This window comes from Taurulus bubalis (genome assembly GCF_910589615.1).
Source record: "Taurulus bubalis genome assembly, chromosome: 11".
Taxonomy (NCBI): Eukaryota; Metazoa; Chordata; class Actinopteri; order Perciformes; family Cottidae; genus Taurulus; species Taurulus bubalis.
In genome coordinates, this window is record NC_136599.1 from 27,814,057 (window position 1) to 27,839,316 (window position 25,260).

Consider the following 25,260-nt stretch of genomic DNA (forward strand, 5'->3'; position numbering starts at 1 on the left):
AAAAACATTTTTTGGAAAAGTCATGGAAATTCATATGTTCATGACGTTCATTTACGCTGAGTTTGAAAGAAAAGTCATGGAAATCCATTGGTCACAATGTGTATGAACCCGGCCTTTGGCCATCATCATCATCATTCATCATAATTTTCCTCCAGGTCCCGGCACTGAATTGCCTGTTATGTTAAATGGTAGAGTGCAGTTCCCACCCCAACCAGCAGAGCGCCATACTATGAAGCAACCTAAATGTAGAAGAAGAAACGCGGAAGTGTGCATTGTGTAAACAACAGTCATCGAGAAGAAGGAACCGCTCCGTTTTTAAAGTATGAAGTGCGCGTGAAGAACGGTGATACTCTGAATATAACGTCTGCGTGTGTCCGCCATGCCGTATCTGGGCAGCGAGGACGCGGTGAGGGAGCTGAGGAGAGCGCTGTCCAACCCGCACGTCCAGTCCGACCCGCTGCGCTACCGGAGCAGCGTGCTGAGAGCGGTCCGGTGAGTCCAGACCCGGTCCTGCCGTCTGTAGGGACCCGCGTTTTTGTTCTGTTCTTTTTAGAATCCTTTATTAATCCCACTTTGGGGAAATTATTCTCTGCATTTTAGCCATCCTTAGTACTTAAGGAGCAGTGAGCTGCTGTGAAGCTCTGGGGCTTCAGAGTCTTGCTCAAGGACACTTCAACATGTAACTATGGAGACCAGGGATGAACCGCTACCTTGTGGTTTCAGGACGACCTCTCTCCATGAACATGATAACTTTACATAGTACAAAAGTTCACGGATATAAAACGTCCTTAATAAATACATGGCCAAATGCCTCTACTTTCGTAGAAATGTTTACGTTACACCGTTAACAGTTTACGCTTGCGCATGCGCGGCGGCCAAGAACAAAAACGGCAGAAAAGCTCACGGAGATCGGCTTTTTGTTGGGGTGGTGGGGCATGAACATTTTTCTTCGTCCAAAGTGGGGCGTGACAAAAAAAAGTTTGAGAACCACTGAGCTAACAGGAGGCTGGTTTCCCTCTCTATCCCAGGGCCATGTCACAGGGTGTGGATGTGTCAGACCTGTTCAGTGAGATGGTGAAAGCCTGTGCCACAGTGGACGTAGTCCAGAAGAAGCTGGTCTACGTCTTCCTGTGTTCCTATGCCACTTTGAACCCAGAACTGTCTCTGCTGGTCATCAACACCCTGAGGAAAGACTGCCAGGACCCAAACCCCATGGTGCGCAGCCTGGCCCTGAGGAACATGACCAACCTCAGGTGAGGCCGACGCACGTCGACGTCTTGGGCACACGCCATCACCTCGCCCGTGACCGCTATAAGGTCTGGTCTTGTTTCCCAGGTTACCCAGTCTGGTGGAGTATGTGGAGCAGCCTCTGACGGCAGGACTGAGGGACAGAGCCGCTTGTGTACGACGGGTGGCTGTCCTCGGCTGGGCCAAACTACACCATCTCCAGCCCCACCCTGAGATAGGTAGGGTAATGGCTTTCCTGCTTCTATGTTTGTTCCCGTTGTCTCAACACACACACAAAGATGTTTAAGGTCGTCATTGTGAGATGCATGTGCACGCAGAAAACCAGATGAGGAGAACAACACAAGGAGGTGTGTGTGTACCTTTTTAAAGTCTTTCAGTTCTGATATTGAATATCAATCAGATACCAGTGTTTAATAATAAGATGGATGCCTCTCTGTAATGGGACTGTACTTGTGTCGCACTTTTCTAGTCCTATGACCACGCATAGTTTAACACTACATGTCGCCATGCACCCATTCATACACTGATGACAGGGGCTACATGTGAGGTGCCTCCTGCACATCAGAATAATCAATTCATTCATACCCATACATACAATTGTCCTCTGCAGGAACAGCCTGCATTTGGGATTAAGGGTCTTGCCCAAAGACACATTGACATGCACCAGTGGAGCCGGGGATCCTTCTTTTATGTGTCCGGAAATATATAACACAGGGAACGCTGGAGAGCTAGGTTAAAAAACACAAGACAATCTGGCAGGGGACAAGTGAGGGGACATAAGTAGTGAAGACTAATGAGGGAATGTGCTGCAGGTGAGACGGGCATGGACCAGGTGAAGGGAATGAGGAGGGCGTGGAGCAGGATCTGAAATGACAGGACAGTTAGTAAACAGGCAGACAGGATGAAAACAACTAGTTAGTGGAATGTGTGGAGCTGAACCGTGACACAGTCAGGAATGATCAGCCTCACGTGACTGAATGAAAGTACGATACATGTTGTAAAAAGTGTTTCCGCTCTGATTTGAATTATGTACATAATAAAAGTTATTGAGGGAAACAACAGATCAAGAAAAGACAAGTATTTTTATAAATGAAGAAAGTTGTTTGTGGTCCTTTTGTTGTTCAGACCTACAATGAACATATATTTTAACCAGATTGTGAATAAGAAAATAAATCTAATATATATATGAGTTTAATCTGTGATCGTCTCTGGTATGAAACTCCAGCGATCAGTCCGCTCAGCTGCAGCGTCCAATCAAATAACTGATGAACAATGAGGGGGCGTGTCGAGCGATAAAACACTTCTCAGGGCTCCTCGATCATGGCTCCCGAGGATCGAGGAGGGTGGACGATCCTCGGAGTAGAATAAGAGCTTTGGGACAGCCGTCAATATGGCGACGCAGAACCACTGCCGGTTCAATCGGGGAGCGAGGAAACCACAATTTAGAGACTTGGGATGTACCCATAGACTTCTATGCAACCACAGGAGTCGTCCCCTGGTGGTCAGGAGAGAGAATGCAGCTTTAACACATGTGTTAGCATAGACTTAGCATAGACTTCTATACAACCAGAGGGAGACTCCTCTGGTGTACACTAGAAAGAATGCAGGTTAATTAAAGGAACTTCAGCATTGGCTTCACTTTTCAGAAACGTTGGGCCTGAAGACTTGGAGTTTGAAAATGTAATGTAGTTGGAAAGAAGCGGGCTCACCAGACCTCTGTAGCCCTCTGATCATCCCTGCTTACATACTTTTGAATCACTGACAATACTGTCGGCGATCAAATTGAATTGTGGTTAATAAAGGCACCAGGAAGAAGAATATTTGAAAAATATTTGGTTTTATTTCATCGATTTTCGTCCCTTTTTAAGAACTCTCCCTTGTTAGTCCAACAATGTCATCAGAGTGCATTGATAAATATATCGGTGGACTGTGAGTAATATTTGAATCGCACCTCTACAAACAGTTAAGTTATTGAAGGGTCCATCACTAAATATTTTTTCATGCTCTTTGTATATGCATCCTCACGATTCTTCCAGATGCTGCAGTGGTGAACGAGCTGTACGGCCTGCTGAGGGACCCAGACCCGGTGGTGATGGTGAACTGCCTTCGAGCTCTGGAGGAGATCCTGAAGGAGGAGGGAGGAGTGGCTATTAATAAGCCGATCACCCATCATCTCCTCAACAGGTTAGAATGATAGAGAACCAGGCCCTAAATGAAAAGTGTTGAACCAGGTTAGTCTTTATCAGGTACATGTATGTATGAGTAATGCGTTTGGACAGCATTGAGGTTTTGGTGACGATGCTGTGCCAAATGGATGGAGGCAGCTGAAGCCCTTCTTTTTCAGCCAAATCTCAGCAGTAACAATCTTGTACCTTTTAAATTATTTTGCTAGGTATCTTTTATTTACCCGACAAATCTGAGGTGCAGTAGATATGTGACAGTTATACTATGTGCAAATATGGTGGTATAACTTCTTACTATACAGATGCAGTCAGGTAGGTCGACAGACAGGTGATACATAGGAAGGTAGTCGACAGACACGTAGGTAGGGCGATAGACAGGTAGATACATAGGTAGTTAGACGGGTGGGTAGGTAGGTAGGTAGATACATACATACATACATACATACATACATACCTACATACATACGTATGTATGTATGTAGGTAGGTAGATACATATGTATGTAGGTAGGTAGGTAGATACATATGTATGTATATAGGTAGGTAGATACATATGTATGTATGTAGGTAGGTAGATACATACGTATGTAGGTAGGTAGATACATACGTATGTAGGTAGGTAGATACATACGTATGTATGTAGGTAGGTAGATACATACGTATGTATGTAGGTAGGTAGATACATACGTATGTATGTAGGTAGGTAGATACATACGTATGTATGTAGGTAGGTAGATACATACGTATGTAGGTAGGTAGGTAGATACATACGTATGTATGTAGGTAGGTAGATACATACATACATATGTATGTAGGTAGGTAGATACATACATACATATGTAGGTAGGTAGATACATACATATGTAGGTAGGTAGATACATACATACATATGTATGTAGGTAGGTAGATACATACATACATACATACATACATACATACATACATACATACATACATACATACATAGGTAGGTAGATACATACATATGTAGGTAGGTAGATACATACATACATATGTATGTAGGTAGGTAGATACATACATACATACATACATACATACATACATACATACATACATAGGTAGGTAGATACATACATACATACATACATACATACATACATACATACATACATACATACATACATATGTATGTAGGTAGGTAGATACATATGTATGTAGGTAGGTAGATACATATGTATGTAGGTAGGTAGATACATATGTATGTAGGTAGGTAGATACATATGTATGTAGGTAGGTAGATACATACGTATGTAGGTAGGTAGATACATACATATGTAGGTAGGTAGATACATACATATGTAGGTAGGTAGATACATACATATGTAGGTAGGTAGGTAGGTAGATACATACATACATACATAGGTAGGTAGATACATACATATGTAGGTAGGTAGGTAGATACATACATACATCCATATGTATGTAGGTAGGTAGATACATACATATGTAGGTAGGTAGGTAGGTAGATACATACATATGTATGTAGGTAGATACATACATACATACATACATACATACATACATACATACATACATACATACATACATACATATGTATGTATGTATGTATGTATGTATGTAGGTAGGTAGGTAGATACATACATATGTAGGTAGGTAGATACATACATACATACATATGTATGTAGGTAGATACATACATATGTAGGTAGGTAGATACATACATATGTAGGTAGGTAGGTAGGTAGATACATACATATGTAGGTAGGTAGATACATACATACATACATACATATGTATGTAGGTAGGTAGATACATACATATGTAGGTAGGTAGATACATACATACATACATACATACATACATATGTATGTAGGTAGGTAGATACATACATATGTATGTATGTATCTACCTACCTACATACATACATATGTATGTAGGTAGGTAGATACATACATAGGTAGGTAGGTAGGTAGATACATACATATGTAGGTAGGTAGATACATACATATGTAGGTAGGTAGGTAGATACATACATATGTATGTAGGTAGGTAGGTAGATACATACATATGTAGGTAGGTAGATACATACATACATACATATGTATGTAGGTAGGTAGATACATACATATGTAGGTAGGTAGGTAGATACATACATACATATGTATGTAGGTAGGTAGATACATACATACATACATACATATGTATGTAGGTAGGTAGATACATACATATGTATGTATGTATCTACCTACCTACATACGTATGTATGTAGGTAGGTAGATACATACATAGGTAGGTAGGTAGATACATACATATGTATGTAGGTAGGTAGATACATACATATGTATGTAGGTAGATACATACGTATGTATGTATGTATGTATGTATGTAGGTAGGTCGATACATACATAGGTAGGTAGGTAGATACATACATATGTATGTATGTATGTATGTATGTAGGTAGATACATACATATGTAGGTAGGTAGGTCGATACATACATATGTAGGTAGGTAGGTAGATACATACATATGTATGTATGTATGTAGGTAGATACATACATATGTAGGTAGGTAGGTCGATACATATGTATGTATGTATGTATGTATGTATGTATGTATGTATGTAGGTAGATACATACATATGTAGGTAGGTAGATACATACATATGTAGGTAGGTAGGTAGATACATACATATGTATGTAGGTAGGTAGGTAGATACATACATATGTAGGTAGGTAGATACATACATACATACATATGTATGTAGGTAGGTAGATACATACATATGTAGGTAGGTAGGTAGATACATACATACATATGTATGTAGGTAGGTAGATACATACATACATACATACATACATACATATGTATGTAGGTAGGTAGATACATACATATGTATGTATGTATCTACCTACCTACATACGTATGTATGTAGGTAGGTAGATACATACATAGGTAGGTAGGTAGATACATACATATGTATGTAGGTAGGTAGATACATACATATGTATGTAGGTAGGTAGATACATACATATGTATGTAGGTAGATACATACGTATGTATGTATGTATGTATGTATGTATGTATGTATGTATGTATGTATGTAGGTAGGTCGATACATACATAGGTAGGTAGGTAGATACATACATATGTATGTATGTATGTATGTATGTAGGTAGATACATACATATGTAGGTAGGTAGGTCGATACATACATATGTAGGTAGGTAGGTAGATACATACATATGTATGTATGTATGTATGTATGTATGTAGGTAGATACATACATATGTAGGTAGGTAGGTCGATACATACATATGTATGTATGTATGTATGTATGTATGTATGTATGTAGGTAGATACATACATATGTAGGTAGGTAGGTCGATACATACATATGTATGTATGTATGTATGTATGTATGTATGTATGTAGGTAGATACATACATATGTAGGTAGGTAGGTAGATACATACATATGTAGGTAGGTAGGTAGATACATACATATGTATGTATGTATGTATGTATGTATGTATGTATGTAGGTAGGTAGATACATACATATGTAGGTAGGTAGACCCTAGTGAGTATTGCCATCAGCAGGACAGAGTATGTGGGATTGGGTTAAAGTAAACCACTGTGTGTTCAGCTCTAAGGTACAGATAAATAAGATCTATAAGGCATTGGATATACTCGCACTCCTCATATTTATACAAGTTTACAACATTTAGCACCAGCCATCCAACAGTTTTGCAGTTTATTATTTATACTTTTAGCCCATGTTCCCACTGACAGAATGAGCAGGTACTGGTGGTCAGCATCATACATGTCTACATCTCTGTGTTTATCGGTCCTCCTAGGTTGAAGGAGTCTGATGTTTGGGGTCAGTGTGAGGTGCTGAGGATCCTCCAGCGTTACCATCCCCAATCAGAGGACGAGCTGTTTGACATCCTGTCCCTGCTGGACGCCTCTCTGGTCAGCCCCCACGCCCCTGTCATGGCGGCTACCCTCAGCCTCTTCCTCGGACTCTGCTCCGGCCTGCCCGCTGTCAGCCTGGCGGCCCTGGAGCGAGTACGTGGGCCGCTGCTCGCCGCCTGCGGGAGCGTGTCCAGAGAGACAAGGTTCACGGCCCTCTGCCACATACAGGTCAGCGCTAAACCCAAGTTATGTTTAGGGTGCGAAAGTATTCCACTATGTGCTCTTGGCGGTAATGCAGACTTCATACTGTAGACTTCCACTGTGTCATGAAATGGCACACAAAAAAATGAACCAATCTATTGATTCAACAAAATAAATCAATGAGATGTGGAGACACGGAGGAGCTGAGAGGGAGAGCGAGGCAGACTGAACTTCATGGGCTCATCAGCCTGTAAGCTAAAGCTGAACATTGGAGATACAGAATACTTTATACAATAAAGAGTAATAAGACTGGAAACAAACAGGTGAGAAAGTAAGCGGTAACGTTGAATGTTGATGTATGAGACGATTTATGTTAGTATTTAGTTAATTTATTCATAAGTAGTATTGTTGAATTATTCTAGATGTTTGCTTATTTGGGTTAGATTTAGGTTAGATTTGTAGATGTATTAGGATAGCTTTTTCGTTGTAGTTTTTTGTTTAATTATTTGTTGTCTAGGTATAGTTGGAGATACGTAGACAAATATAGTATGGAGAGCGTCCTTACCAGCTCCATCACAGTGTGGTATGGAAGCTGCACTGCAGGACAGGAAGGCACTCCAGCGTGTGATTAAAAAAACTGCACAGTTCATCTCAGGAGCAGCCTTCCCCTCTTCAAGACATTTACTCCGCCAGAGTAACCAGGAGAACACATCACATCATCAGGGACACAACACACCCCCAGCACAGACTCTTCTGGCTCCTGCCATCAGGCAGACGCTACAGGAGTCTGAAGTCCAGAACCACAAGACTGACGAACAATTTTCTACCCGCAGGCCATCAGACTGGTGAACAATTCTGTGTGTTAGGAGGACCCAGCAAAATAAGCTTTTCATTGTACAGAATAACTGTCTATCTGTGCATATGACAGTAACATCTTGAATCTCTTGAATAGTTAGTCGATTGGTTGTTCATTTGGTAACGCTGTGGGCATATATATATATATATATATATATATATATATATATATATATATATATATATATATATATATGAGTAGGCAAGTACAGGACCAGCATGCACGTGGGTAGGCCTATGTTTTTTACCAGAGCAGGAGAGGCAGCATTAGGAGTTACTTTTGTTTGTTTGTTTGCTAGAATCCTGTATGGAAAATGCATTCTTTTGACTGAGTAAACCACAAACCTATGGTACGTCAGTGGCCCTTTGATTTATGTTTGTTTTTAATTTACTGGACAAATGGACACTACAGCGCTTATATATAATATATACAGTAAATATATAATGTTTAGCTGATAGGACTGCAAGAATATAGGCCCCCTCCTCAACAACATGGTAGGAACGCTGCTTTGTGGAGTCAGCATCACCTTCAGCTCATTTACACTTGTAGTGGTTCAAAAGAGAAAGCAAAGCTTTCGGTGCCAAGTTTTATGGTCTACAATCCGTCGTACACGTACTGTGAGCAGCGCACGGAAAAGGAAGTGTGGATATCCGCGGGCTACTGAACCCCAGAAATATAACCTCCGTCCCGGAAGGTTTATCTACCGTCAGACCGATAGCCTATGGGTTCTGAGGTTGCTACCACACTAACACAGAGAGCACGGTGCACACACACCTGAATTAAAGGACAAGGTCGCACAAGCAAGATAGGGCTTCAGCAGCTTGAGTAGTTTATCTTACGTATGATTGGAAAGAGGCAAAACACTTCCTATTTCCATGGCCACATGCAAACTATATGCAATTCTAGATATCCAGAACAACATAGCTTGCACAAGCATTCTGTTTCCAAGCCCTTTTCAAATAGAACAGAAGGACAGAGCAAATGGCATTGCTCTTAATTCTTACCATCAGTAAGAATCATGGCTAGCGTGTGTGTGCTGAGGGGATAGAGGCACAACGTCTTATTACCTGCAGAATAATTTTCATTAGTTGATTGGTTTCTTTGTCAGTGGAAATCTCTTGTCAGATGGATGTCTGGACACATTTTGAGGAATGAAATGGTGCCTGTGTCTTTCTCCAGCTGTTGTTGCGTTCTCTCCCTGGCCTGATGGGGGCGCACTACAAGCGTTTCTTCTGCAGCTACGCTGAGCCAGCCTACATCAAGCAAAGGAAGATGCAGGTGATTCAATGTTGTTGTTTTTCTACTCTTACCACAGCTATTCTGCTATTTACTGTTTTGTGAATAAAGCTACATTGTCCAACTGAAACTAGAGTTAAAACACCTCACACCCATTTAAAATAAAAACAAAAGCAGCTTTGAAAGAGGGAAGCTAGATTGATTTTGCCAGAAAGAACGTACCTTCAAGATGACTCAACTAATACCATTCCTCTCATGGTTCAGAGAGTGGTTATTAACTGGTCTGGGACCCACTAACACCCCTTAATGACAAACCCAAATCGAGGAACATTTTCAACTTCTCAAAGGAATTGTCTTGAGGGGCAGCTTTTATCCACAAACTCACAATAAAGTGCAATTCAAAAAGATTTTCTTCTGATTATCTCATCGGTGGGTAAATACTTAAAAAACATTTTTTAAAGCATTGATTATGTCATGTTGTTCCCCCATTAATCACAATGTGATTCTTAATCATCACGTGATTCTTAATGATCTCATTATAATCCAGTTCAGCCTTCAAATTATAGCAAATTCTTACGCTAGGATAGCCCTGTGCTAAGAGTTGACCCTGGGATAACTCTTTCACACACACATTGCTAACCCAGGGTCAACCTAAGACCAGGGGCTATACTCACACTGCACTTCTAATGTTTCCATTCTAGAAAGACTACTCTTAAACCGATTGGACAACAAAAACATTTCATTGTTTACTTTAGCCCTGTTTGTGAGGTAGATTTTCAGGGGAGTCCCCCCTTAACAAAACACAGACAGCGGTTGGCCTACTGTGTTAGGAATGTGTCAGTGAGAAAACCTTCTTTGCATCAAGCTAACAGCTCACTTAGCCTGGGGTCCAGGGCGGGGGAAAGGCCTTTGCATCATGTTCCATGTGGTTCATTCAAAGTCATATCTCTGACATGTCATTAGGGCTGGGCAGTATGGCCAAAAATTCATATCATGGTATTCCCCCCCCCCCCCAAGTAAACGCATTCATTCATTGACCCCAGAAGGACCGCCGGCCAACTGAACAGCTGTTCTCCGCTAGTTGTTCTCCGCTAGTTGTTCTCCGCTAGTTGTTTTCCGTGAGTGGTGAGCAGCTGTTTGTACGTTGGTACATAGAGGCTGTTAGGAAGCTAAACACGGAGGGACTTAGGACCCAGGGGAATGTAGGTGAAAAATAGCACCGCTAAAACATGGAGACAGACAGATTTTTTTTTTTTTTTATGTAGCGACAGAGTTTCTTCTTGTTGTGATAGTGGGCGAGCTGTACCCAGCATGCAGTTCGGACTGTTGTGTCATGGTGTTTTACCTGTTAAAGAGTGTTAGTTGTGGGTTATTAATTGTTGTATTAATTAATTGGTGCATTTAGAAAGAAAACCGTATCATATCTTAGGATAGGAATTTACGTATTTCCCAAATTAGGACATTTAATTTTGGATGGCATAGACCAGGGGTTCTTAACCTTTTTGACCTCGGGGCCCAACTTTTCAAGTACAAAGTTCTACAAAAACAAGGGAGACTTTGAAATTTGATAAATAATATGTGGTAATAAAATAAATACTCTGCACAATTATTAGGAAAGTAGTTTGTTTGAGGATTAATTGTATTATTGAACAACTACAGTGCTCTCGGTTAATCCAACATGTTAATAAACCTTAAATGTTTAAGACAGTAGAAGTAAAGTTTTTACTTTCTTTGGAGAATATCTGTTCACAATTATTGGGCAACTATTAGTGTGCAGACAAGTGTGCACACAATTCAAAATAATAATTTTCAAATTAAATAAACTGTAAATAACATTTAAATAAAGTGCAAATTAAAATATAGCCTTATGATGTGAATGATATGCTTCAGCAGGCTTCATGTCTTCTGCAGAACCAGAAGTTTGTCTTCATATCTGTGACAGCTGGCTTTCAGCACATTGGAGTTGCCAGTCAGTGACAGACCTTTTCTCCATCTGTAGTACATCGTCTTTTATCTGGAAAAATCCCACCGGCTTTCCCACGAGCGTTGGATGTTTGGTTTCTAGATACCGCTTTAGCTTTGAAGCCTTCAGTGCTGCGTTAGCTAGCGAGGCTAGCGTTAGCTAGCGTTAGCCCTCACTCCACACAGGCTCGGGGCTCCGCCTCGTTACCTCCGTTCACAAAGCCCTACTTCGTGAATTCAGGATCATACTTCACAAACATTTAGACGTTTGGGTGTTCAGCAGCACTTTAGTCTTCATGTTTTCGTTTTAAATACTTCTCTATAACTTTTGCTACAGGCTAGCTGCTGGCTGAGTTTCTTCTTCAGCATATTATAGCTTGCTAAACAACTGACTGACGCATTACCAAGTGGTGGGAAGCTGTACTGTAACTGAGTGTCTCGCGGATAACAGTAATATGTCTTCAATTCATTACCTATGCGGTCCCGCGGCCCACAGGTGAAAACGGAAAGGTTTTGGCGGCCCTCTAGGTGGCGCTCGCGGACCAATGGGGGGGCCCTATGGTTAAGAATCACTGGCGTAGACAATGTCCTAAATTCTATATAACTACCAAAAATGACAGTAAATAATAGCGAAGATGGGGAACAACAGGAACCGAAATGCAAAGAATGAAAAGCTACTCAAACCGTATGATTATGCTTTACATTTTCTGGACCACGTATTAATGCTATACTGTATATTGACTGCCAATATGAATTTGATCAACATGCTCCATCTTTTAGCCAGTGACCAGTGAGAGCCGATGACATTACGACTCGTCCATCTCGAGTATCGTACCAGTACATTCTAAACATAGATACAGGCATGACAGGACGAGTGCCAGTTGAGAAATCAAGTTTTAGTTAAGATTGTAGTTTTAGCCATACATCTCAGACTCTGAGATGTATGGTTAAAAACTACAAGAAACCCTCTGAAACTCAGAGGGTTTCTCTGGGATCAAGGAGCAATCTTAATACCACTGTATACAAGAACACAAGTGCAACGCAAACATTCCTGAGATGTGTGGAGTGCAAGTTCAAATAGGGTCGGACACAGCCAGTTTAGGAATTGCTTCTGTAAAAGGAAGAGAGTATTTCAGCTATCTTTAAAACTTCCCCACACACACTCTCACTAATGGGAACTCAAACTTCTAGCAAAGTGGTGTTCCTGTACAACCTGTCGAGCCACTTGTTCGGAAATAAAGTTTTTTCGAACTGGAACTGTAGTGTAAAGTACATTGCTGGAGTTCCCCCTACTGCCCTGAGTTGCCAGTCGCAGAACAAGCAGTCATAAAAAGCTGTAAATTATCATAATTATTAGAGGAAATTATGGGGGCATTTTTGCCCCTCTCCTAGTGATATCAGGGGTAAAAATATATTTCTTTGGGGCAGTTTTGTCCTTTGCCCTCGTATATTTCCGACGCTGTTAACATAACCCTGTTGTGTTTGCAGGTACTGGTTGAGCTGGTTAATGATGAAAATGTAGCAATGTTACTGGACGAGCTGAAAGGATACTGCACTGATGTCAACCCGGAAACTGCCCAGGCTGCAATCTCAGCTATAGGTAAACACACAGTCATACTATTATGTGGGAGCATAATGCATGATGCAATGTTGTCTTCTTAACCATGTCTTTATTACGAGATACTTTTTCAGAACTTCTTTTCTTCTCGCTCACAGTAACACACCCTTATGTCGTGTTCACACCGGAAGCGGCGCGAAAAGTCAAGTCTATGTATTTTAGGATGTTAAAAACATATTGATTTAAGGACAGGATATGAATATTTGTTTATTATTTAATTTATTAAATCTCATCCAGTGGTGGGGCGGTGATAGACTTTCTAAAGTCTCTTGATTGGATGCAGGTCGTATTGGACGGAGCTACAGCGACCGATGTCTGGAGATCCTTACTGGACTGCTTGGGCTCAAACAGGAGCACATCACTTCTGGTAGAACTCAGATGACACATGCACACTGCATGCATACTGTCGAGAAGAAGCAGTCGATGCTGTCACACCTGTTTTTGTCTGTCTCTGTCCACCCCTCTCCTCAGCGGTGCTGCAGACGATGTGTGACCTGGTCTGGGTGTGTCCTCAGTGCAGCGACACTGTGTGTCTGGCTCTAGAGGGCTGTGATGGAATGCTGCAGGATAGCCAGGTCAGACAGTGACGCTTTGCAGCTTAATCCAACAACATTGCTATTGTTAGTTAAAACCATTTTTACAAGTTGGAGGGGAAGAGAGGCTCTCTCACTCCTGTCCCCGCAAATACTTTACTAAATATTTTCATGTCAAACATTATTTTTTTATTTTATAGAAAAAGATATAAAGAAATGAAAAATATTTTTTAAATAAAGCAATTAGGAAAGTAGTACCCTGTATCACGTCATCACACACACACTAATGGTACTCCACACGCCTGCGAATGTGAGCAGATATCTGATCACCCACAGTAACGCAAAACATATCAGTGGGTGTCGAGGGCGTTTAATAGTCTAAATTCTGTATTGATTCTCCTCATCCTCGTTTAGGGCAGACAAGCCTTGCTGTGGTTGCTGGCCGTGTACGGGGAGCGAGTGTCCAGCGCCCCATACACGTTGGAAGTGTTCATTGACGGAGTGAGGAGCGAGGCCTCTCTGGGAGTCAAGATGGAGCTGCTGACGACCACCATGAAGCTATTTTTGTGCCGGCCTTCTGAGACACAAGACATGCTCGGAAGACTGCTGCACTACTGCATAGGTGTGTGCGTACTTGTACATCTATCTTTGTTAGAATCCAATTTGAGTTTTAGACGTTGAGGGTGAGGAAAAAAGTGAGGACATTTTGGCCTGTCACAGGAGCTGTGCAATAAGAAAATATAATATATGTAGTGTATTTGTGAAAACCAATACAATTATAAAATAGCTATACATTTTACTTACTAAAATTTTTTAAATTTAAACTTTGTGATTGTGTTTAGGCCAGCAGAGAAGGCTTAGCAGGCTCTGACGACCCGCCACTGGGTTTAGGTTGGGGTAAGGGTTGTGGTTTGGCATTTAGTTGTGATGGTTAAGATTAGGGTTATTGGCTCGGGAATACCTGATGTCATGTACAGGGTTTTGTGTGTGGCGTAAAAGAGAGGTGTAGCCAAAGAGATGACATTGTCTCACTTTGTGGTTTCCAGAGGAGGAGATGGACATGTGCGTGCGTGACCAGGCACTTCTCTACTACCGCCTGTTGCATTGTGGGATAGAAGAGACACGGAAGGTCCTCCAGGGTCGGAGGTCAGACCCTTCTCTGGGCGTTCTGATTGGCCGCCCCGCCGAGCCCATCAGCCAGTGGGCATCCAGCTTTAACACTCTAGAGCCTCTGAGGCAGGGTGGCGTAGCGACAGAGCCAGCCAGCAGAGGAAGCCCTGAACATGTGACCTTTGACCCCAAGCCAAACACGGACCTCTCGGACACACTGAACTGTAGCCAAATTGAGAAAGTTAATTTGGGTGAGTAAAGACACTAAAATATTTCTGTCGAGTATCTTGTACAGTGTCAAGGCAACAGCGACTCATAACCGTGTGAGGACAAATTAAATCAGAATTTCTCTTCAGCTGTTGCTACGTGCTAATGGAAAGCTCTAGTCCTCGACCAAGGCCTTCAAAACTTAGATTGAATATACAGTATATGTGCAAATATGTATATTTGCTGCGTTAACGCGTTTTAAAAACACGTTAACGCAGCAAACTATTAACGGCGTTAATTATTTGATCGTATTTAATTATTTTACATTGGGAGGGGCTTAATGCTGCCACACACGGGTGCTGCACTTTAAATCTCTCCCAGATGGCGTAGTTCAGACCTGGGCATCTTACGGCTCTCCCAGTCCGGCGGTGAGGTCAATCAAAAAAGGAGAGATGAAATGAATGCAATACAACGGCACTGCTTTTACTTTGAAGGTAATTTACGTGTGCGCGCACGCTTCCACAGCCTCAGTGACCGGCTTGTTGCCAAGAGACTGAAGCACGTATTGTTCTGTAGTTTCTGTGCTCAGCGAGCAGCGGGTGCTGCCGCGAGCCGCTCCGCCTCACAGAACATTAATCGCGCAAAGCCGCCACTGAGATACAGCTGTCTTTCACATCTCCACCTCATCCAACCAGACTTCAGTGCTCTTGTTCAAGACAACACAGACTGGACTTTTCTCACTGAGTAAGAACTACTGAACTGAACAAGATCAAAATCACTGATTGCTTTTGTATAAAGTTAATCAATTGCTGGTCTTTAACATACATCTTTAAGGTAAGCAACAAACTGAACATGACAAAAGGAGGAGTGGCTTGTCCCTCACAGGGACCCTTACTACTGAACATGACAAAAGAAGGAGGGGCTTGTCCCTCACAGGGACCCTTACTACTGAACATGACAAAAGAAGGAGTGGCTTGTCCCTCACAGGGACCCTTACTACTGAACATGACAAAAGAAGGAGTGGCTTGTCCCTCACAGGGACCCTTACTACTGAACATGACAAAAGAAGGAGGGGCTTGTCCCTCACAGGGACCCTTACTACTGAACAGACTGTTTATGTTGTTTCCTGATAAAAGACAAATGTTTCTTCTTCAGCATGATATTAAGCTGTTTTACATTAGAATAAAATAGTCTATAACATCTGAAAATAAATACAATATTTAATGGAATGACCAGTCATATAGAAGCATTACAAAAATTAAATACATAATTTTTTTCTTCCCTAGCATATATTTTAGATTTATATACTGTTGTTAACTTGCTGTTGCTCCAGAGGACCTGTTATATTGTTCTGATAACATTACTTTAAAATAATAGCTCGCAATACACTAGTTTTTACTTCATTATTGAATTTGGCGCAGTATGTGATTATATCACAGAAGAATCATTAATCAGTTAAATTTTGTCAACTTTGCCCAGCCCTAATGCCGTGTTCACACCGGACGCGACGCGAATTTGCGGCGCGACCAGTTTACATGTAAAGTCAATCCACAGACGCGCTGCGGCGCAAATTTGCGGCGAGATAGACGCGTTGGAGGCGGAGCGAACAGAACGTTTGACCTGGGGCGAACAAAGCGAAGGACGCGGCGCGAATTCGCGTGAGTTGAATTCTCCCAACTCTGGCGGAGAAATCGCGTGACGCAAAGTTGCGGCAGCCAATCAGCGTTGAGAATCAGCGTTGAGAATCAGCGTTGAGAAGCTGCGCCCGTCACCACCGCCTCTCCCCGTTTCTGAATGAAACTGCTGCTGCTCCGCCTGAACCAGCGCTGACAGCGGCTTCATTGAGACGCTGTTGTGGGACTACGGGTAATATTATGAACCCAGACACCATGGAGTTTGATGTTCCGACATATGTGGAGTTTACACAACAAGTATAAAGCAGAACTGGTGGTTATTTCCATGCTGGTTGGCATAATCGGTATCGTTTTACGGAGATACGCGAGACGCTGTTCCTGGAGGAGTCGGTGAAATTCACCGAGCTGTGTGCGGCTACGGATGATGTTATGAACCCAAACACGAGGGCGTTTCATGTTCCCACATGTTTGGGACTTCCACAACAAGTATAAAGCAGAACTAGTGGTTATTCATTCCATGGTCGATAGCGGAAATGAAAGCTTCGTCGCTTGTCTCTCACAGAGGCAAGCGACAGAGCTAAGCCACGCCCCTTTGGTCGCGCCGCAAATTCGCGTTTGGTGTGAACGCCCTCTTTCTACTCGCGCGAGTAAACTTCCGCGGTGGACGCGGCGCCGCAAATTCGCGTCGCGTCCGGTGTGAACACGGCATAAAATATATATATATACAGCGTCGGAAATACACGAGGGCAAAACTGCCCCTAAGAAATATAATTTTACCCCTGATATCACTAGGAGAGGGGCAAAAATGCCCCCATAATTTCCTCTAATAATTATGATAATTTAATGAATTTAGAAATGAGAAATGCGCCGTCCGCGGTTAAATCAACCGTCACTCGTAGCGCCGCTGCTCACACAGCTGTTGCACGAAACACAGGACAACATGGTGACACAGCGCTGCTCAAAGACGTTAAAAAAAAGCATAAATCAAACTGGCTACGGGTCCTGGAGCAGCGCTGGAAGATGTCGTCATTCAGACGCACTTCCTCGCGTGAAATCCACCGAGCTGTGTGCAGCTACGGATAATATGATAAACCCAGACATGATGGTGTTTGATGCCCATACGTTTTGGAGGTTTTCACAACAAGTATAAAGCAGAACGAGTGGTTATTTCCATGGTGAATGGCGGAAATGAAAACTGCTTGCACAGAGATAAGCCCCGCCCTCTCTCCGGCGCATTCCAGTTCAAATGAGGTGACTATGTAGACCATATATGTCAAACTCAAGGCCCGCGGGCCGAATACGGCCCGCCGCGTCATTTTATGTGGCCCGCGACGGCTTCACGGACCCGTTTTGAATTGCGAACCTTTGCATGGGCTTTTATTTTGAAGGGGATTTTTAATGTGCTTTTATTTTGAAGGGGATTTTTTATGCAGCGGAGCGCCATCTATTCACACTCCTCAATGCTGCGTCAAGCTTTACTTGCGTGAGTTTACACGTTGGACTATTTGTGATAGATACTTTTTTATTCCATGTTTGTGCATGAAAACACTGAGTCTGTTAAAAAAGGCTGAAGTTATAAAAATATTATGTGTGTTGTATTACCTCATGTCCTTAAGATGCACTTTGGGGTTTTTAATTGAGTGTAAGAGGGAATATTTCAAATTTAAAAAAAATATTTTTTTTGTGTTGGCATACTGTGATATTGTGTACTTTCTCAGGTTCAAACTGCACCATATCATTAAATTAATTTGAGAAGTTAAAAATGTTCCTCGCATTGGATCTCAGCTTTGTCATTAAGGGGTCAAGGTGGGTCCTGCAGCCAGACCAGTAGAACCACTGCCCCAGACCAGTAGAACCACTGCCCCAGACCAGTAGAACCACTGCCCCAGACCAGTAGAACCACTGCCCCAGACCAGTTGAACCACTGCCCCAGACCACATGCATGTCTTTATTTGCTCACAATTATTTGTTGGACCAGTTATGTCCTGTGACAAAAAAGCTTTGAAGAAAGTTAATATAATAACATGCGTTTGATCTTTGTCTTTGTTATTTTCTTCTGTTTTAAGTTTGATCTTTTATAATTGTATATTTATTATAATTTAGCAATGTGGGTTTCTTTACCCTAAATTAAATGGATTTCTGTCATAGTAACAGACAAATTTGCTTACATACATTTTTACATTTATATAAATGCATGTACACTATTTTTACACTTGAATGAACAATAATCTAATACAAAGACAGTTAACATGATGTTCGGGAGGAGTTAAATGTATACAGTGTTACAGTTACAACCGGCCCTTTGAGGACGACCACGATGCTGATGTGGCCCGGGGTGAAAATGAGTTTGACACCCCTGCTGTAGACTGTAATGATTAAGTGACTATTCAGACTGTAATGCAAACAGTTCCGTTTTAGTCAGTTTGTCTGCTTGACAATCACATTTTGCTGCAATAAAAAGTATTGAAGTGAGATGAGCAGACTGAAAACGTTATCTTCTTAGATACAATATGTGGACAACGTTTTCCTTTGGAGACAATTTGCGGTGGAAAAAAGGGAATAAATCGCAATACTCAATATATCGCAGTTTCGTGATAGTATCTAATCGGGACCCAAGTATTGTGATAAAATCGAATCGTGGGACCTCTGGTGATTCCCACCCTTAGAAGTTACAACGTGATTAAGGTAACAAAAAAATCAATAAATATAATTTTTAATTATAAAAAAAGAAAGAAAAAAGTTGTAATTGTTAATAGTTGTTTAGAAAATGTAATAACAATAAATTACCACAAAGAAATAAGAATACAATTGAATATGATTGTCTGATTTATGTGTTCTGTCTAACAAGCAAAACATGCTGCAGCCTTGTTAATCAGACCTCTGCCCCCCGTCCTAACTTTCCCTCTCCTGGATCTCTTTGTGGTCCCATCTCTTCTCCAGACTCAGACGGTGCCAGTAGGTTCACCTACTCCTCTGCTAATGTCCCGGCTCGCAGTCTGTCCCTGTCCCCTGTTCTCAGCCCAGAGGCGTTTGAGCGTCTGTGGATGCAGCGACATGCTTCACACGCTGAGCAAGGTGATGGAACCAAAGGAGATCCTTTCATGCCAAAAGCTTCCTCTTCATGGGACGGGTATTGTGATTGACAGGAGCAAACATGCCTGCTCTAAAAACTTTAAAACCAGTGTGGAATGTATCTAAGTAAAGTTACTCAAGTACTGTTCTTAAGTACAGTTTTTTTTGTACCGCTTAATTCTTCTACTTCAGTTGGTCTGCTTGACATCAGTTTCTCTGACTTGTTTTGTTGCTTTTTAGGTGCTGAGAAGCTGGAAGAGGAGGAGGATTATGTGTGCTTGGAAGAACACATCCAATGCCCAGCCGTACCTTATTGCTCACCACAAAGCCTTCAGGCTGCCATGCAGCTGGTCAATATCCAGACTCTGGCCTTCACGCCGCCGCACACACTCCCCTGGAGGGTCTACCTGTACACACACACCCAGCACGCACACTCTGGCAGCACACTCATAGTCGGCGAGCTGCTGTACACTGGAGAGCCAAGTCGGAGGGTAGTAGCAGTAAAGAAATGCACGGAGGATGGGGATGTGGTGGAAGAAGAAGAGGAAGCTGGGATGCTGAGTGGGAGAGAGTTGGTGAAAAAAGACGAGGAAGAGGAGGAAATAAAAGTGACTCTCAAACAGCAACCAAGAGATGACAAAGCTCTGAAGGACTTTCTCTCCATCCTCACCACTGTGCTGCACACACACAATTAAATATGCACGACGCACACATACAAACACATTGTTCCTCCTCAAAAACGCTCGCTGACCACACTCATTCCCTAACCATGACTGCCCTAAGCAATGGCAAACATTGCAAGGCCCAAATTGGACTTCAGGAAACCACAGACAGAAGTATGATTTGTAAAACTATTTTCACTTTGTATTAGCTGAAATAATTGAAGTGAGAGTGGAGTCTTCACAGGTTTTAGATGTCATTTAACAATACCGCATTTAGTGAATCAACTTTAGGTTTTTCACAGACATAATAAATAGATCAGGTTCCTCATTCACAGGATGCCGAGCTGGACAACGGCCCTGGAACGGGAAGTTATTATGGCTTTAATTTGTTGTGTGTACACAGTGAGCTGTTGTCAGAGGCTCCCAGATGTCGAGACTTAACCTTAAATGTAGATCATATCTCACTGACCTTTGAGTGGGCTCTCATTATAACAGCTGGAGAGAGGTAAAGGTTAACTTAAACTCATAAAACATTTGGATTCCTCCTGCATTGTTGTTTGTCTGTTTGAATAAGTCAGTCTGTTGTGAGAGGCCAATGAGTAAACTCTGTGGGTTGTACAGTTTCATATACACATAAACGCAAAGGTTACCGGTCAAAAGTTACGACACCTGGATTAGATTAAGCACCTGCTGGTTTGTTCCACGGCCTCACAGCGGGCAGGCTGTGGGAGAAGCATGGGGAGTGGGTGCATACCAAGTCTCTAAATGTCATCCCCCCAGGTAGCCAAAATGACCTTTTGGCTACTGCTAACGCCCCCCTAAAATGTTTTTCAGCCCCCCCAAATAATTTGGTGATGTCATTAAATTAAACTATTGTTTCTCACATGGACAAGTTATTTATAACTAAAATGCTACATATGTGTGTGCGCGTTCTGGTTTGTATGTTTTCTCCCCCTTCAAATTACAATCCAATAGCCTATCATCATACTTAACTTTAGGGCACTAGGACCTTGAGGAGGCTGCTGCTCTGGCTTTCCCACTCTGCTAAGTAACGTCTCTCATCAACGACAACAGGATTATACCAAGGAGTTTATCTCATAGTAAACTACACCAAGGAGTTTATCTCATAGTAAACTATACCAAGGAGTTTATCTCATATAAACTATACCAAGGAGTTTATCTCATAGTAAACTACACCAAGGAGTTTATCTCATAGTAAACTATACCAAGGAGTTTATCTCATATAAACTATACCAAGGAGTTTATCTCATAGTAAACTACACCAAGGAGTTTATCTCATAGTAAACTATACCAAGGAGTTTATCTCATAGTAAACTACACCAAGGAGTTTATCTCATAGTAAACTATACCAAGGAGTTTATCTCATAGTAAACTACACCAAGGAGTTTATCTCATAGTAAACTACACCAAGGAGTTTATCTCATAGTAAACTACACCAAGGAGTTTATCTCATATAAACTACACCAAGGAGTTTATCTCATATAAACTACACCAAGGAGTTTATCTCATATAAACTATACCAAGGAGTTTATCTCATATAAACTATACCAAGGAGTTTATCTCATATAAACTATACCAAGGAGTTTATCTCATATAAACTATACCAAGGAGTTTATCTCATAGTAAACTATACCAAGGAGTTTATCTCATAGTAAACTATACCAAGGAGTTTATCTCATAGTAAACTATACCAAGGAGTTTATCTCATATAAACTATACCAAGGAGTTTATCTCATAGTAAACTATACCAAGGAGTTTATCTCATAGTAAACTATACCAAGGAGTTTATCTCATAGTAAACTACACCAAGGAGTTTATCTCATAGTAAACTACACCAAGGAGTTTATCTCATATAAACTATACCAAGGAGTTTATCTCATAGTAAACTACACCAAGGAGTTTATCTCATATAAACTATACCAAGGAGTTTATCTCATAGTAAACTACACCAAGGAGTTTATCTCATAGTAAACTATACCAATGAGTTTATCTCATATAAACTACACCAAGGAGTTTATCTCATAGTAAACTATACCAAGGAGTTTATCTCATAGTAAACTACACCAAGGAGTTTATCTCATATAAACTATACCAAGGAGTTTATCTCATAGTAAACTATACCAAGGAGTTTATCTCATATAAACTATACCAAGGAGTTTATCTCATAGTAAACTACACCAAGGAGTTTATCTCATATAAACTATACCAAGGAGTTTATCTCATAGTAAACTATACCAAGGAGTTTATCTCATTGTAAACTATACCAAGGAGTTTATCTCATAGTAAACTACACCAAGGAGTTTATCTCATATAAACTACACCAAGGAGTTTATCTCATATAAACTACACCAAGGAGTTTATCTCATAGTAAACTACACCAAGGAGTTTATCTCATATAAACTATACCAAGGAGTTTATCTCATAGTAAACTATACCAAGGAGTTTATCTCATAGTAAACTACACCAAGGAGTTTATCTCATATAAACTATACCAAGGAGTTTATCTCATAGTAAACTATACCAAGGAGTTTATCTCATATAAACTATACCAAGGAGTTTATCTCATAGTAAACTACACCAAGGAGTTTATCTCATAGTAAACTATACCAAGGAGTTTATCTCATAGTAAACTACACCAAGGAGTTTATCTCATAGTAAACTATACCAAGGAGTTTATCTCATAGTAAACTACACCAAGGAGTTTATCTCATAGTAAACTACACCAAGGAGTTTATCTCATATAAACTACACCAAGGAGTTTATCTCATATAAACTACACCAAGGAGTTTATCTCATATAAACTACACCAAGGAGTTTATCTCATATAAACTATACCAAGGAGTTTATCTCATATAAACTATACCAAGGAGTTTATCTCATATAAACTATACCAAGGAGTTTATCTCATATAAACTATACCAAGGAGTTTATCTCATAGTAAACTATACCAAGGAGTTTATCTCATAGTAAACTATACCAAGGAGTTTATCTCATATAAACTATACCAAGGAGTTTATCTCATAGTAAACTATACCAAGGAGTTTATCTCATAGTAAACTATACCAAGGAGTTTATCTCATAGTAAACTACACCAAGGAGTTTATCTCATAGTAAACTACACCAAGGAGTTTATCTCATAGTAAACTATACCAAGGAGTTTATCTCATATAAACTATACCAAGGAGTTTATCTCATAGTAAACTACACCAAGGAGTTTATCTCATATAAACTATACCAAGGAGTTTATCTCATAGTAAACTACACCAAGGAGTTTATCTCATAGTAAACTATACCAATGAGTTTATCTCATATAAACTACACCAAGGAGTTTATCTCATAGTAAACTATACCAAGGAGTTTATCTCATAGTAAACTACACCAAGGAGTTTATCTCATATAAACTATACCAAGGAGTTTATCTCATAGTAAACTATACCAAGGAGTTTATCTCATATAAACTATACCAAGGAGTTTATCTCATAGTAAACTACACCAAGGAGTTTATCTCATATAAACTATACCAAGGAGTTTATCTCATAGTAAACTATACCAAGGAGTTTATCTCATTGTAAACTATACCAAGGAGTTTATCTCATAGTAAACTACACCAAGGAGTTTATCTCATATAAACTACACCAAGGAGTTTATCTCATATAAACTACACCAAGGAGTTTATCTCATAGTAAACTACACCAAGGAGTTTATCTCATATAAACTATACCAAGGAGTTTATCTCATAGTAAACTATACCAAGGAGTTTATCTCATAGTAAACTACACCAAGGAGTTTATCTCATATAAACTATACCAAGGAGTTTATCTCATAGTAAACTATACCAAGGAGTTTATCTCATATAAACTATACCAAGGAGTTTATCTCATAGTAAACTATACCAAGGAGTTTATCTCATATAAACTATACCAAGGAGTTTATCTCATATAAACTATACCAAGGAGTTTATCTCATAGTAAACTATACCAAGGAGTTTATCTCATAGTAAACTATACCAAGGAGTTTATCTCATAGTAAACTATACCAAGGAGTTTATCTCATATAAACTATACCAAGGAGTTTATCTCATAGTAAACTATACCAAGGAGTTTATCTCATATAAACTATACCAAGGAGTTTATCTCATATAAACTATACCAAGGAGTTTATCTCATATAAACTATACCAAGGAGTTTATCTCATATAAACTATACCAAGGAGTTTATCTCATATAAACTATACCAAGGAGTTTATCTCATAGTATCATATACTGAATGAATGCAAAACTACAGAGCAAAATCACATTCTTTCTGATTGAACCAATCTATGAACTGTCTGAAACAATGGATATCCGCGGGCCCAAATTGGCCCCAAAAAAAATTAACGCGCGCACACATGCCGGTTCCCTAGGGGCCTTTTCTTGAATCCTAGAAACGCCCCTGCTGATTCGGCTGTGACTCGGCATGAATGACGCCCCAGAATCAGGCCGAATACACTGGCCCGATGCCGGCGGCCGGCACTGCTGTCACTGCCGTCACTGGCCCGTAATGGAAACTAAAGTTTAATTTATGGTTCTGCGTCACGACGTAGGTACGCCGTCGACCTGACGGAGAACCATAAATTAGGCTTAACCGGGGCCAGCATCGGCCCGAAGCCGGCACGCCAGAAGAAACACCGTTTGCCGATACATCTCATATTCATATTTTGTGCAAGTTATTAAAATAAACATTTTGTATTTTGGACGTTTTTGCAACCACAAGCAGTCCAACAAATGCCAAATAAGATACAATAAGATAACATTAAATATGATAAGGAAATATTGTTTATTATT

The 25,260-nt window shown here is 40.7% G+C and overlaps 1 protein-coding gene across 1 annotated transcript; it reads left to right on the forward strand.

Annotated features, from left to right (window-relative positions):
* The first annotated feature begins 301 nt into the window (after nt 1-301).
* ap4b1 (adaptor related protein complex 4 subunit beta 1) lies at nt 302-21,331 on the forward strand. Its single transcript, XM_079226252.1, has 13 exons — nt 302-492; nt 1,029-1,253; nt 1,336-1,466; nt 3,285-3,432; nt 7,269-7,554; nt 9,563-9,661; nt 13,070-13,181; nt 13,483-13,566; nt 13,671-13,774; nt 14,147-14,354; nt 14,779-15,093; nt 19,624-19,758; nt 19,996-21,331. The coding sequence occupies exons 1-13, from the start codon at nt 380-382 to the stop codon at nt 20,448-20,450; spliced, it is 2,415 nt and encodes an 804-aa protein (XP_079082378.1). The 5' UTR covers nt 302-379; the 3' UTR covers nt 20,451-21,331.
* Nucleotides 21,332-25,260: the final 3,929 nt, after the last annotated feature.